This window comes from Diadema antillarum, unplaced genomic scaffold, assembly GCF_040938485.1.
Source record: "Diadema antillarum isolate AM-2024a unplaced genomic scaffold, OU_Dant_1.0 seq00001860_RagTag, whole genome shotgun sequence".
NCBI classification, from domain to species: Eukaryota; Metazoa; Echinodermata; class Echinoidea; order Diadematoida; family Diadematidae; genus Diadema; species Diadema antillarum.
In genome coordinates, this window is record NW_027272531.1 from 786,765 (window position 1) to 802,571 (window position 15,807).

Consider the following 15,807-nt stretch of genomic DNA (forward strand, 5'->3'; position numbering starts at 1 on the left):
CATTCTCTTCTTTGACTGAATGTCTGCCTGTCTGTCTCTCCCTGAATGTGTCTTTTTTTCGACCCGTGTGCTCTTTCACCCACTTATGAAAGTGTAGCTAGATCTGAATCCCGAGGGGAATGAAAACAGGCATGCGCTGGCTGTCGACAATGTTGTCGTCACCGTGCATTGCTCCGCGGCCACTGACCGAACGAACACTCGACGAGGCTTCGCTGGGAACCTCCCCGTCTGTCACGATGAAGGATGTTGCTTCAGCGTGTAAGATCTAGCTGACATCAGCTGGCAATTAAATGCTGGGGTGTTTGATCATGAACTTTTATCGTTATAACTGCGTAGTGACATCTCTTTAGCAAGCTATGGAGTGAGGGGTTGAGGGGACGGGGTGGGGTGGGGCAAAAGATCTTCGTATGCATACGATAATCACGAGGAGGCCATATATACACTAAAAACACTTATGTTAACCGTGACTTCAGGATTTTTTTTTTTGTACGAAGGAAGACAGCTGACGATGATTCATGCTCATGTTTGACAGATTTATGAACATGCTTGAAAAAAACAAAAAAAAAAAAACAAAAAACAAAAACAAAACAAAACAAAACAAAACAAATCTTGATATCGAATGTATCTTGGGTGATAAGGACACTGGCTGATCGATCCCTTTGAGTCACTTCTTCCAAATTCTTTACCTTCGTCATCAAAATCCCCACCACCATTAACAGCATCTCACAATCAACCGTCACCATAACAACCACCATCTCATCATCACCTTTAACCCTCATCACTTCCATCAGATCCAACATAAGACCTTACATCACTGACATCACCAGCGCCACCACCATCACCATCACCATCACCATCATCATCATCACCATCGTCATTCTCTCCATACATCCCCACTGCCACTCCATCCTTCGTCATCGACAAACACCACAACCGCTACCACTACCAACCATTGCTACCATCATCGTGGTCACCATAATCGTCACCACCACTCGAAGTGGCAGCATTATTACCATTATCACCACCACAAGAACCATCATTCCGTCATAAAGACAAAATCGCTATTTGCATCACTACAACCATGATCATGACCGTTTTCACCATCACTACTACTACCACCATCACTACCAATGTCCCCACTGGTATTACTACCTCCACAAAGGGTCGGTGCCATCATGATCACAATCACTACCATCGCAACCTACGACACTCCATCACCACCACCATCACCACCACCATTCTTACTATCCACCACTGGTCCATCACAACCATCATGGCATCATCACAAGCACTTCATTGTCACTGTCACTCTTACCACCATCACCACCATTACCACTGACAAATGGATTTTACCGGTAGGGTTAGCAGGGGCTCTCGAGTGAAGAATGATCCTATCATGTGACTGCTTCTAAAACCTAAAATTTACGACGACATTTGCTTCTAGTTGATCATTCATGATCTGTTCACTCACCGTGACTAGCATACTGTTAGGATCGGCTGTGCCCGGCGGGCCAGGCGGACCGGGTGGTCCGACGATACCTGTGCAGAAGAAAATAAATATCATGGATTCCCTGTTACTGCGACATCTGCTCATGAACTAAGCAGCGAAGGGCGTGATGTTCTGATGTCAGACACAAAACATGACAAACAGTAAAACAGAAATTCTTCCTAGCATTTGCAGTCGGTCAGTTTGAAGCCTTTTATCCATGCACAAGAAATAAGAATCGAACTGGCAATGCCACAGTGAGGAATCACTTACATAACTAGATTAATTAAAAAAAATGATGTCGGTTAATGTTCAATAAGACCTAGCAAAAAGCACACGGCCAAACCATCAGCAGCAATCATGATCTGAGGTGTGTGAGTCTAGATAAGAGCTTAAAGGTATGATAACGGTAACGACATTTAAGGGAAATTCACAAGTAAGAAGATTCCCACCTGGTGATGGAGGTCCGGGTGGGCCCTGTGGTCCTGCCAGCCCTGGGACCCCTTGTGGACCCGGTGGGCCTGCAGCACCCGTGGCACCGGCATCACCCTTTGGGCCGCTTGGTCCAGGAGGTCCCGGAAGGCCAGGTTCGCCGCGTTCACCGGGCATTCCCCGAGGCCCAGATGGCCCCCGTGGGCCCTGGGGACCTCGTACGGAAGGCGTGTGTCCATTGAAGCTGACAGAACTGATATCATTCATAGGCGAAACTACTCCTCGAGAATGGCTCATCTATAAATAACAGATGACAAGACAGAAAAGGACAGAGGAAACAGGTGTTATTGTAGCTTTGACAGTAATCGTTTTTTTATTTTCATTTTTTTTCTGGAGATGAATATGCGTCTGTGTATCTTAACTATTTTCGACAATGACTCGTTAGCTTCTCTTTACATACAGAACATTGTTATACATTTTCAACGAATTGCTCATCGGGTGTATATTTCTATCTATCTCTTTCTTCTTTTTCAACCTTCTTATGTACAACTATGACTATAATGTATGTTATTCTTTTGTCCCTCTGAGCCTCAGAATAGGCTAATAGGCGCATTACAAATGCTGTACTTATTGTTATTATTATTATCATACATACAGTATCGGGCGTTGCCCCGGACCTGTCAACATTTGTCTTTGTGATCACCAGAAGTTGAAGAGACGGTGCTAATTATCTATTGTTATCTGTGTATATGCCGATTCAACTGCCTTCTCGAGAAACAATGCGACTGACGATGTAACAAAACATGACAACACAACCAAGTAGAAACGGAATGTAATCGACAGCAGTCACAAGACATCAAAACACCGGCTTCACCTGGTGTCAAAGTTGTTGTTTTTTCTTTTTTCGTGTTTGTGATCTGTAGAGAATTGCATCCCTGACTCACATCCAACCTCATTGAACATGATTCTCACAAACATCTGGACTGCGGTTCAAAGTCCCAAGATTTTCACTTCATGCTTCAAAACACATATACTTGTAACTTGTAAACAGGTTTTGAAGATTATAGTCACGTGCCTAGTCATTAGTGGATGTCAGTATGTATATGTATGTGTGAAAATATATATACTAATCTATTGACTACATTTCTCTTTTCTCTTTTTTTTTTTCTGTGAACAATTTCACATGGTGTTAAACTGCTAGCTGCTTACAAGGAAAACGATAAAACAACAAAACCGAAGCATTGAAGGGAGGGACGATGGGGGGGGGGGGGGGGGGGGGGGGTTGGGGAGAATGTATCATCTTCGAACAAGCGGCGATCGACCTAAAGACCAGGGTCCCATTTCATGAAACTTGTTATCAGTAACAACTGGCACATTTCTATGAAAAAAAAATTGCCCTCAGCCAATCAGATGCAAGGATTTCAATAGCTTATAACGACTATCGTAACTTGTTATTGATAACAATTTTTATGAAATGGGGCCCAGGGCAACCTTAGCAGGGAACAGGTCGGGGGTGGGAGGACGGGCATCTTCACTGCTGGGAAATGATGTCTGATGATTGAGGACACTCTGACATTACGACGTTACTATACGGGATGTGCATGATACACCCTTAGGGATGCCAGATCATGTAACCTGAATGTTGAGAACGCATAATGTCGTCTGGGATATTTATACGGTATCCATGGTTACTAGTATAACGCAACACACTGTCGCTTATTCAATGTTGCCAGTAATGCGTCTGACGCACTGAGTGTTCGCTTTTTGTTGGCTATCATTATCGACATATCCAAGTTGTTGTTGTTGTTGTTGTTGTTATTGTTGTTGTGTTGTTGTTGTTGTTTTTTGTCATTGCCTCGCACTGATTACTGCACAGCTGTCAGACACAGACAGGGGCGGATCCAGGAATTCCGTAAAGAGGGGGCGCGTTTACAAAATTAAAGGGGGGGGGGGCGCACGCACCCCTCCCCCATTTTTTTCTGTTTATTTCTTTTGTTTCAACAAAAGATAAAGAGGGGGGTGGGGGGGGGGGGGCGTGCGCCGGTTGCAGTCCTCCCTGGATCCGCCACTGCACAGAATCTGCATGCACTGAACAATGGTGTAATGACGGGGAGAGGGAAGACAGCAATATGGGGTGGACGTCGACTCCAGACTGAGGGAAACTCAGCTCTGGGACTCTCCTCTGTTACACCGGGTGGGACTGCACAGATTTTGTTATCAGCTAAGATGTAAGAATCAGTATTAATAGCAATCAAGATGCTTTTAATGAATAGTTGTTAAAAGCAAAGAAAAAAGGAGAAAAACGATGTCAAACAACATGAATGTGATTTCTGAAATTTGTTGTGATGGATTACACAAACGTAACAAACTATAACGAAAGTAGAGTTCACCGCGGGCTAGTTTGCTTTTCTAAACTAATGCTACAATTTTCACCAGTATTGGACGTGATTAGGTCAACATAGACAATGAATAATTTAAGACACAAAACCATGTCGTCGTCGGGGAAATTATTATCTCTTTGCTTTTTATATTATGCCCGCGGGCGACAATACATTCTAATTGTATACAGTATGTCACGGCACGTACATTTTCAGGTGGATTGATATGTCTGTTAGGACAACGAAATTAAGCAAGGCGACTATATGCATGGACCTTTGCTGGGTATGCCGTCATGTCTTATGAAATGTCGGCATACCCTGCAATCTTGACAGGGTGACGAATACAGGCTAGGCACGTGACCTTGCAAAATGACAGTTTTCAGTCCTGGAGACTGTTGCATTTGTCACGCTGTATTCAGCGCAAGAACTCCCAGGGCAGGGGTGTTGTAAGCCATAGAGCGATAGGGCACGCTGCAAGAAGTCAAAGTCGTTGAGCTTAATCTAACAAATTATCGATTTGGTGATAACCGCTAAATGGACGTGCTGTCAGAAGTGACATGTTTTCGGCGGCAAAAAAGAGGGGAAAAAATGTTGTCTTTGTCAGACGAGTCTCCTTGTGTGTATTGTCTGCTCCTTTGTCTCGAGCGGGGTGGGCGCCGAGGTCTAAATCAAATTGACAAGCCCACCATTACTGGGATGTTAGGGACCATCATAGCAATCTCTGAATGTCAAAGGAAAGTAAATCTGCGGTGGAGACGATTATGAAGACTACAAATAAGGCGTGTAGGTGCTGTGTTTATCATACCCATTTGTCTTCAGGGCTTTCTAGACAAAGTGTCTATCTCTGGCTGATACTCTAACAAGAGGATTGTTGGACGAAATTTTTGGTCGCAGAGAAAGTTACGCTTTACGCTTGGAGCTTAATTGACCCTTGAAGTCTAGGAAACCCGTTTTTTTGTGTGATTTTGTGTATCACTTCCTATATTTCCGTTTCAATAATCAATCAAATGGAGTTAAAACACCACCAAAATATTTCTTATTTAAACCTTTTGATGTCATAAATAGTTGCTTGTTCCGCACACAGAATTAAAAAAAGCCCCTTGATTCCGAAATTTATATCTGAGTCTGAAATTGGCAACACGGATTATGTAATGTTCCTGTTTCTCTCTCAAAGTGTGTGTGTGTGTGTGTGTGTGTGTGTGTGTGTGTGTGTTTTAATGTGTGTGTTTTGCGCGCGTGTGGGTGTATGTGTGTGTTCTTTCTGATTTTGTTTGGGGTCAATGACTTTAGCCAGTCCCATCTGAGTGAGATTCAGAGTTGCCAATTTGATGATGACAGGATGATGACTTCGACAGCCAAATCCTCCCTGGTCTTCAGGGGTTAAATGATCACTCGTCTACTTAGCTCTGCAGGTGGAATCCCTACACTGTGTTGTTTTCGTCTCAAATGGCAATGGCCTTAGTTGCCTGCCATCAAAGTCTGTAGGCGGCTGACGTATTTTGCGAATCCATCCATGCAAAAACAAAGATACCACTTTAAACGAGAAACTGCAGGGTCACTTTGCGGACTATACACAATGATTATCATCTACCCATGTTCATCCAGTGCATTTTTTTATTACGTTTGTAGTAATTACTCCAAATCGATCACTATACATGATATACAAAAAAAGTCTTGAAAACACACGCACTCTTAAAAGTTTTCAATGATAGGTATATAGAGCTGCATCGTTTGTAGTAATTACTCCAAATCGATCACTATACATGATATACAAAAAAAGTCTTGAAAACACACGCACTCTTAAAAGTTTTCAATGATAGGTATATAGAGCTGCATCATTTTATACCTATTTCAATAATGCCTCTATAACATCAAATCAGTGAAAGGAATCTCGCCTGAGTTAAACTACATTACAAGCTATTCTTATAGGGCCTATAGAGAAAATCATCTCAATGCATTATTTCATGAGTTTTGCTGGAGCTTCTGGACATTCCGATATCCAGGGCAAATTGTATCTCGCTGTAAGTCACGATAAGCCTTTAACATTGCATGTCATTAAAAAAAATGTTTATGACGTCAGCTACTCAGGAGGTTATTGCAAAACACCCGCATCATAAAACTTTGTATTCATGAAAGTCACTGCACTGAGTGGTAATAAAATGACCGTCCAATGATGATGGCTTCTCTACAGGGGCTCTTTTGAGATTATAAACTCCTGGAAAGGAAACCAGCAGCATCCGCCTGCTTGGTGGAACAATGTGCATTCGATTTGAAATGATTCAATAAAGACCAGATTAGTGATAGAATGAATGGAGAATGAAAAGGTTTACTCACCAACGCGTTTACTTTTTGTTGTAAATCGTTTAACGTTGAGCAGTTCATGCAAGCTGAAATGCAAAAACAAGAGAAGGGGAGAAAGAGAAATGATCGACGTGTACATTAATCGTTGCATGGTATCAAAATGTGGATAAAAGCCAGTGTTTTAAGGTGATCGTACTGCGCAAATGCCATACTAACACTCGTCATTCGATCCATAGAACGGCAATCTGCGGCACATGAAGTCATGATAATTATGGCTGTTCAGCATTTTACTTTCGTCCGTCTCAGCTTGTACGAGTGCACGAGAAAGCTCGGTTTGTACATCAGTGTCTTGTTGTATTTAGAGAGGATCAGGGATGTCCATGTGTGTGACTCTGATCATAGAGTCTGATCACGCCATATGGCCTACTAGTAGGCTTTTGCTTCAGGAATATCGCCGCCACAGCGATAAACGCCTGTCAGGGACGAGTATCAACGTGACTAAAAATCATTCTTTCCTGTATTTCATATCATTCTCACTTCTCTTGAAACAGTATAATCATATTAAAGGGGATGCGCATATGGGTAAATATAATATGAAGAGCTTGCTTCCAAAAGGCGCTAAATCCAGTGAAAAATGATGGATTTTAGCGCCTTTTGGAAGCAAGCTCATCATAGTGATCAGGAAAAGAGCTTAAAAAGATACAATTACAGATGGCAATGATAAAGTGTTTATCAATTCAGAACCGTATAACAAACAATACATGTTGCCTTATTGTTCATTTGACCGGCGTGTACTCTCGAGGTGATGGAAAACAAGACTTGATATAGAGACATAAAGTGCCGTCACCTGTTTAAAGACATCGGCTTTAGCTCGTCCCTGGCGAGGAAGCCGCTTAATGAGGTCGTGACTCAGGCTTGCCAATTCTCGTTGGGTTTGTGTTAAAACATATTGACGAATGAACAAGGCTTCAAAATGTAGTGCCAAAAAACACCCCAGTGTTTTGACCTTTCAGACTCGGCTGACTGTAGTGACATTCTTTCCAATCTACAGAGTATTGCTTGACCGACATTCTGGTTTCCAATATTGAGCACAACAGCCCGAGGGAGAAGTAAGCAAACTTGGTACTGGGGTGTTTGTGTAAATTAATTGATCGACTTAAACATCTTCAGTATCTTTAACATCTTAAAAGTCTCATGTATATCACTATCGCATTAAAAGTGATTATTGTTATCACTATAATGGTCTGGCTTATACCCAGGACAGCCTCTTAAGTGTTAGCACTGCTTTTCCAGAGGGCCCTGACTATTATCAGTACCCCATCATTACCATATACCGATTTTTTTTTTTCTGGTTTATCCCCTGTATGGAACAACCACACGGTCACACAGTGTGGTTTATGTAAAAATGTCCTAGTTTCACATATCAATTATGTGAAATCTCACTGTGTGACAATTTGTTTATTCAGTGGGACATCTTGGGCAAAAAAAAAAATCTTCTCAAATGACGTAAGAATCGGCCAGGAATCGAACTCAAGAAAAGTCTAGAGTCCTACCCTAAGAGACTAAAGGTCTTAGCGAGCATCTCCATTCATAAGAAAAAAAAACCCCGCACATTAAGCGATGGATGACGAGGTTGTCACTTTTCCTACATGACAATTTTTTTTTCTCCTCAAACTGAAATCTAGGATATGTTTGGCTCTGTTATTTATTATTTTAGATGAACGCAAATGTATTCAAATTGATATCAAGTGACATACATAACGGTCAAAGACCTTTAAAAAGAATGGCGTTTCCCCCTTCAAGCTACATTTCGCGCCGTTGTTGGATTTGGTTGGTGGAGACAAAGTCTCACCAAATGGGGTGCCAATTTTTGACACCTCGTTAAATACTGAAGAGGCAACGAAAACAGCGTAAATGCTCATCTTCTTATGATGCTCCATTTTTAAAAGAGGGAATCTGTTTTGATAGCTGCATTATCTGTCTCTTTTCCTTAGGGTGAGGTATTTTGATACGAGTACGCCTGCCTTGCATCACGCGGCACTTGTCACCCGGGTAAGACGGCGGCCGGTAACCTCAAATGAATGAGAGAAAAACATTTACAGAAGTGTTCCAGCATGACTGCGTGAGATCCATGCTCTTTCACTGTACAAGAAACTTTTTTTTTCCATGTCTTCGCAGCTTTAGTGATAGCTCTCCTGAGAAATGTATGTCATCCATTAATTCAACCATCCGTTTTTCCATCAGGTGTATTTTCACCATCAATCTACCAAGTTATCCATCTATCTATCTATCTATCTATCTATCTATCTATCTATCTATCTATCTATCTATCTATCTATCAACCATCAACTTATTCACAATTTTTAAAATCATTAATCATTGCGGAAAAACATTCGGGCAGCGTAATCATTTCCTATCTACAAATTTGGTGTGTGTGTCTGATTACACCATACTCATTTTATACAGGATATAAGGGAACAATCTGGAATGTTCTGATGAGCGCTCAGAAAAGGACAGTTCATCAATAGAGGGAAAGTGACGAAAAAAAAGTGTTAAATATCAAATGTTATCACACTTGTATGTTCGGGAATTTAGGAGTGTAGGGAAGGCGTGAAGTGCCATGTTGGCATGACAACTTGATGAAAGACCGAGAATAGGGGCACGCTCGACAGATTAAATAGATAGTGATGGGCATGGTGATGTGGCAGAGCGAAACGGGGAATATAAATGAACAAATGAATAGAAATAATAGGAAATAAAAGAGATCGGTAATTCACGACTAGTGGGTGCAAAAGACACTTTGATAAAAAAAGGGGTGGGGTGGTGAAGTGATTGAATATGATAAAGTTTGACAGTAGTATAGTCACGTTTGCTATCGGGGGAAAAAGCTAGACTTCTTCATGTTTTTTGAGTATTTCTTCCAAAGAAATGAGGGTGAGGGGGTGAGGAGGGAGAATGACTTTAAAATCTATTACTCTATACAAGAGCTATTAACTTAAGAGGCTTTTATTGTGAAAGCAAGCAGCGGTTTTAAAGAGAGAAACATTTGCAAGAATTAGTCACGTGATTGTGACGTCACTAACGCGTTATACACACACTGTTCATTTTTCAGTGTAAATGAAGTGCCACACAATAATGTCACTTCTCTTCCATTTTTCCTTGTAAAGAAATTAACAGACTTAGACATTTGTTTCTTTATAATAACAGCATTAACATGTAAGAGAATAAGTATTACATGAAAGAAAGAACTTACCTTTACTGCAGTCATCACCGAAAAAGCCGGGACAACATCTCCTTTCCGTTGTTTCTATTGTTCTGTAGGCTACTGTGTACTTTGGTCGGAACATTACCCTGTAAAATACACAAACAGAACACAAGAGTTAAACGAACTATTTGATCACACATTGTTTGATATTTTGGATGAGAAGGTTGATGACTATGATTGAGAAAACAGAGAAGACGATGTCGAGGAAGACGAAGACAAGAATGGAAACTGAGAAGGTGGAGGAGAAGAAGAAAAAGTAGGAGCAGGAGGAGGCGAGAAGGGGAAATATATAAATATAAAGCTGATTGAGAAAATAAAGAGAAAGGAGGTGACATGGTGATGAAGATCGAGTGAGAAAATGGACCGAATTAATCATAGAAATTTATCATCTGAAGATAAGTCATATAGTACACACTACTCATACTCGAAACCTGTGGGAGCCTATCTTTATTGTATACAATTTTTATATACGGGATATATTATTCGTGATATATGGAGTGAGAGAGGGAGAAAACATTGTACGTGTATTAGCGCTTTTTAACGCGTAATTTGATACAATTTATCATTCAATTCTTTTTATATTGTTCCCTTTTGCTTCATCCTCTCCTTTCATCCTCATGAAATGGATATGAGTAATGTGTACTCTTTCTAGATGTTATTTTGTTTTATCGTATTTCCAGATATTTGTACATGTGCGTTCACTTCATTTTTATATTTGACTGTATTACGTGTCCGGTTGCTAATCTGCCACAATTATCTATTTTCAAACAAATTGTTTTCTTATTGTTGGTGTTGTTACCGTTGTTGATGTTGTTGTTCATGTTTCATGGATTATTACGAAAACAGAGCCCTGAGGAAGACCGGCAGCTAGTCTATTTTAAATCTGTATGATTGTATGATATTATTTTATTTAAATACTTGATGTGTGTGATTACGTTGTATTGTTTTGAAATGTGATATTTTATACTGTTTATATATTTCATGCTGATCAGGCTACTCTGGATAAAGAAGTGCAATAAATGAATAAATAGATAGATAAATAAATAAATAAATAAATAAATAAATAAATAAATAAATAAATAAATAAATAAATAAATAAATAAATACTCAGTAAATGAAAGAAGTCTCTTTACGAAGAATTATTCACGGGCGTGGAAAGGAAAATATCATTAGTTTCTTTTCATGACAATTTATCGTTCTCTTTGCTTGATTTCATAATACTCTGTTCGGTGCCGTCAACTTTAACAATGGGGGGCATTTGCACTCTGAATTTCGCTCTGCATACTTCTATGGGAGAAGGTAAAGGCCAACAGCAAACCACGGAGCTACTAAACATCATTAGTAGCTCCATGAGCAAACTAAGCGTGGAAGTGTATAAAGGAGGGTGCGTTTGAGAAGGAGGCAGTAACACACGAGCGGAATGGAATACCCCTCCGTCCCATCAAGCCGTGATTTATTCGCTCTCGCATGAGGTGTGACTGCCGCTGGCCCGTGTTGACTTCTCGTCCGTCATCTATTATCTATGGAGGGAGAGAGGCTGGTTACTTCACATGCCATCATCACCGTTTAAAGGAGGATACCATCTCCCTTTCACTGTTTTGAGATGCATTCCGGATAACATGCTCACTTCAATTCATACTACCCTCCAAGAGGAGGATCTAACCAGTGAATATCCGTGATTCCGTTGACAAACGGTTCGCTGCATTCTTTCTTCTTTTTCCTTCTTTCTTTCTTCTCTCTCTTTCTATCTTTTAAACAAGAAAGTCTTAGTGTTTGCCACAACGAGCAACTGATTTTAATAATACATGCAGCCTTTACTAGCACCGTATTCGTTGACTGTGGTGTAACTTAGATGAAACGAAAAAAATAAAGGTCATAATCATCTTCATTAAACTTCTAATTATTGAATTTGATAGGTAATAAGAAGTTATTAGTACCTTGCTTAAAACAGTTATGCCTCAAAAGTTAGCACACAACGCTCTCAAGTGCAAAGCCCTATGTAGTAGCCTGAGAAAAGTCACGACTCATATTGTTATGACACACATCCATGATGTGGCAACTGCCATCTTTGCGGCGCACCTATTGGTCTCGATACGCTCATCATTGCTCAACAGCCGACGCCCATTAGAAACCCATCCGTGCAGATAGACTTGTGCGCAATCGTTATCAATATGATAGCGCCCTCACTGGGTCGTTAGGAAGGGAGGAAGAGCTACATCATTCCAACATACACGTCATTATTTTGATACAGATGAATTATATCAAATACATGACGTGATAATATATAATATATAATTATTATATGATATACAATACAAATGTATATGTAATTCAAGGCAAACTCGTGTATTGGTCTTCTTACCTGCACGTTTTTACAGGCATCACTTTCTTTCCTTATATATATATTTTTTTCCCTCAGGTGAATGACATCGAAGACTTAATGTATTCATGGATGGCGCTAGAAGAGAGGCTGCTTTTTTAACCATCTACTTTTTTGAAACTTGGCCACTTTTTATCTATTTTCAATATTTGGTACTGATTTCATTAATTTTCTGTATCATTATATTCTCGAATCACAGTGAGACATCAGCCGCGGACACACTGACAAAAGATCTCGAAGTTAAAATCGCGATCTTTAAGATCGCGAAGTTTTGCCAGTGTGACGGCAGATAGTGTGTGGAATTATAGAAAAGTTTGGAATCAGTAAAAACATTGAAACAGCCGCAACATTACACATTAACATACAAAACAGAAAAATGACGAGACAGAGAATCGCGTATTGACTTTCAGCATTGCATGTTTGCTTATGATGTGGACAAGAACGATCGTGAATGTGTTTTCTATACAGTGGAGTGTGAGTTACAAGAAATTGACCCAACAGACACCGACATAATCACCCGTGGTTTGTGTGTGTGTGTGTGTGTGTGTGTGTCTCTGTACCCGTGTCTACTGAGACCTACGCACGTGCATGTATGTGTGTATGCCAATGGCTCTAATCCTTGCGGTGTAAAACGTCATCTGGCGAAGTGTTCTGCGCATCATTCGCCCTCAAGGCATGCAAAGATGATTTCATACACGGGTGCGACAGCATATGAGGAAATCCCTCCCTTCGAGAAAGTCATTTGAAGGTCAAGCTCAAACCACAAACTCATCAAGGTTACTCCTAAAAACCCACCCTCCCTCATTCCCTGTTTTCTACCCTCAACCACTCCCCCCCCCCCCCCTTCTATACGCCGCCATATTCCCATGTGATTCAAACATTCCTACAAGTCGTGAAGTGTCATCGGTGATAGCCAATTCGATGCGTTTCGCGGGATTTTGTGTTCGTGATTCCAACTCCCTAGGCGCTGCTACTGATCCGCCTGACTCGACGATCGCTATCGGAGGAAAAGGAACAACTATCGATCAATCAATGCCTTACAGTTAATGGAATGCTTCTATGTGCAGTTTTAGTTTTTTTTTCATCTAGCAAGGCTCTCAATGTCTGAGATTGATTTGTTTTCTATCTCAGCTTCCTGTTTCTTTCAGTCAGGTATTATCTGACGTTTCCTTCATTCAACTTGTAAGCTGGAAGAAGTGGGGTTAGGTTCTATCTGTATTTGTCCTTAGAAGACATCCATATTCCTTTCACAAACCACATCAAAACGGAATATCCGAAAAGAAAGATTCCCAGAGGTTTTACTTCAATTTTTGTTTTATAGTATAAAATTCATCAAGGGTGCATGGGTGGGATTTTTTGCTTCCAATCCCCATCGACCTAGACAGTGCAGACCCACCTTGCAAAAATTTTTCGTATCAGTCATCCCAAATCTTGGGACAGACACTCTCTTCTGTTTCTGCCGTTATTTTTATTTACAGTTAGCACAGTATCGGCTTGAGGCCTATAAAGTCTATTCCCACAACCCTATAGAGAAGAGGGGAGAGAGAGAGAGAGAGAGAGAGAGAGAGAGAGAGAGAGGGGGGGGGGGGTTATATGCATTATACATGTATACATATATATACATATATATATATATATATATATATATATATATACATATATGTAATTATTTATTAAAATATAGAGAAAAAGAAACAGAATGCAGGGTGTATTTCTGTGAGAGAAAACTGGCAATGTTATCACCACAGTTGTGTGATTGAGTGCATTAGCTCACATTAAACTATAAAAAGAATAATAATTATCCGTTCTATACACTATAGTAATCTACGGTAGATATAAACGTATTATGAATATTAAAGTCTGCTTCGTAACACATTCGTATGTAACAGTACATTTTAGAGCAAGCTCATTCAAAATTTGCTTAAACTTTGTTGTTCAAAGGATTCCACTGTTCCATGGAGAATATACTCGGGAGCATGAATTGAGGAAGGTCTCATTCATAACTTTGATTCTTATCCGGAGCCAAATACACGTTATTCTAAAGACGGAAAGGGTATGATATTTCATTATAAACATCACTTTAAGCCAGGAGGCCGTGTAATGCAGGTACATCAGTATAGGTTTGCCCTTATCATTACTGCAGATTGTACAGCCAGGTGACAACTTTGTCGCCATTATCTTGTACCGATGGTTTATCAAAATTAGGCAACATTTTTGTCGACCTTTCGAGCATAAAACGCGAGATTAAACTATAGAGTACTTCTATTTCATACACACGATGATACGAGATCTCTGGAGAATTCGCCAGCTGCTCCAAGAATCAGGTTCAATTAATCCCGGGAATTAATCATACACACACACACACACACACCAAAAAAAAAAAAAAAAAAAAAAAAAATGAGACTCCGTTTCCCGTTACATCCCTGATTAACACGTTATTGTGAAACAAACAACATGGGGATATGAATAAATCTATGGCATGCATGGATATAATTGTCTACAATTTCAGCTTTCATTCAATTGTCAGGGAAGAAGAGTAGGTTAAAGGAAATTTCACTGAATAGAGCGAATCTCGTGCAGCGTTATACTCTGTGTCAGGATGGGGGGGGGGGGGGGGGGGGTTGGGGTGACGGTTTGAATTACATTATCTATTTTTTATGTTTCAGTTTTAGAACTGTCCTTCATAATGGGTGGGCAGATGCGGTTTCACCATTTTTTGTTAGTTGTTTTGTTGATGTTTAGATTGATTTCGTCAGTAAGTCCACCCAACCCCTCGCGCTTGAAAACAAAACCGACTTAAGCTATTATACCAAGGAGCTTCGTACATGTTTGAAGCTCCATTATTATACTAACACACATCAAATTACGCTCGAGAATGGGCCCTATAAATGAACCGAATGACCTCTATCTGTCTATAGTCAATGCATACATTATCTATGTAATATATAAGAGGCCCAGGGGGACTCGTTTAAATACGGTGTCCTTTTACCGAGACAGAAGCACATTAATTGCCAATGACATGGCACGACATTACATATATGCCCAACTAATAGTCGGAGATCACCTATGGTCCCACGCGTGTCATTTCGCGTCAGTTGGCGGGGTTACTTGAGTGACATTGCCGTGACCCGAGATGAAGAAAAAATAGCGCACGAGTGCTACGTCAAGAATTCTCAGAGCTGTCGTAAAGTCTTCGAGGTGGTTGAGCCTGAATGACTTTTGCTACGTTTACGATGATTTTGGAAGAAAATATTGATTTTCGAAAAAAAAATACCCTGATTCTAAGGAATAGTACCAGCAAGTACAAACAATAAGGCTTACAATAACTACCATCGAGTTGTATATGTTGAGAAATAAAAAGTTCAATGGATAATCAACAAAACCAGAATTTTGAGCACGATGATAGGGCTCACAGTAGTAATTTTGAGATACTTACATGTTTAATTCACTATAGTTTTGTAGGTAGATGGTAAGGCAATCTTGAAACAAAAAATCGAACACCATAGTTTTGTAGTTGTTGCTTGTCTCAAATTCACCCTCTCACCGCCGAGTCGATCCACCGAAA

The 15,807-nt window shown here is 40.3% G+C and overlaps 1 protein-coding gene across 1 annotated transcript in view; it reads right to left on the reverse strand.

Annotated features, from left to right (window-relative positions):
* LOC139712800 (uncharacterized) overlaps window positions 1–15,807 on the reverse strand; it is an 89,660-nt gene that overhangs the window by 11,340 nt on the left and 62,513 nt on the right. The window contains exons 3-6 of the mRNA XM_071624592.1: window positions 9,851–9,948; window positions 6,631–6,683; window positions 1,939–2,215; window positions 1,472–1,539 (exon numbers count right to left, since the gene is read on the reverse strand). Coding sequence (XP_071480693.1) covers window positions 1,472–1,539; window positions 1,939–2,215; window positions 6,631–6,683; window positions 9,851–9,948 — 496 coding nt within the window. The remainder of the gene's footprint in view (window positions 1–1,471; window positions 1,540–1,938; window positions 2,216–6,630; window positions 6,684–9,850; window positions 9,949–15,807) is intronic.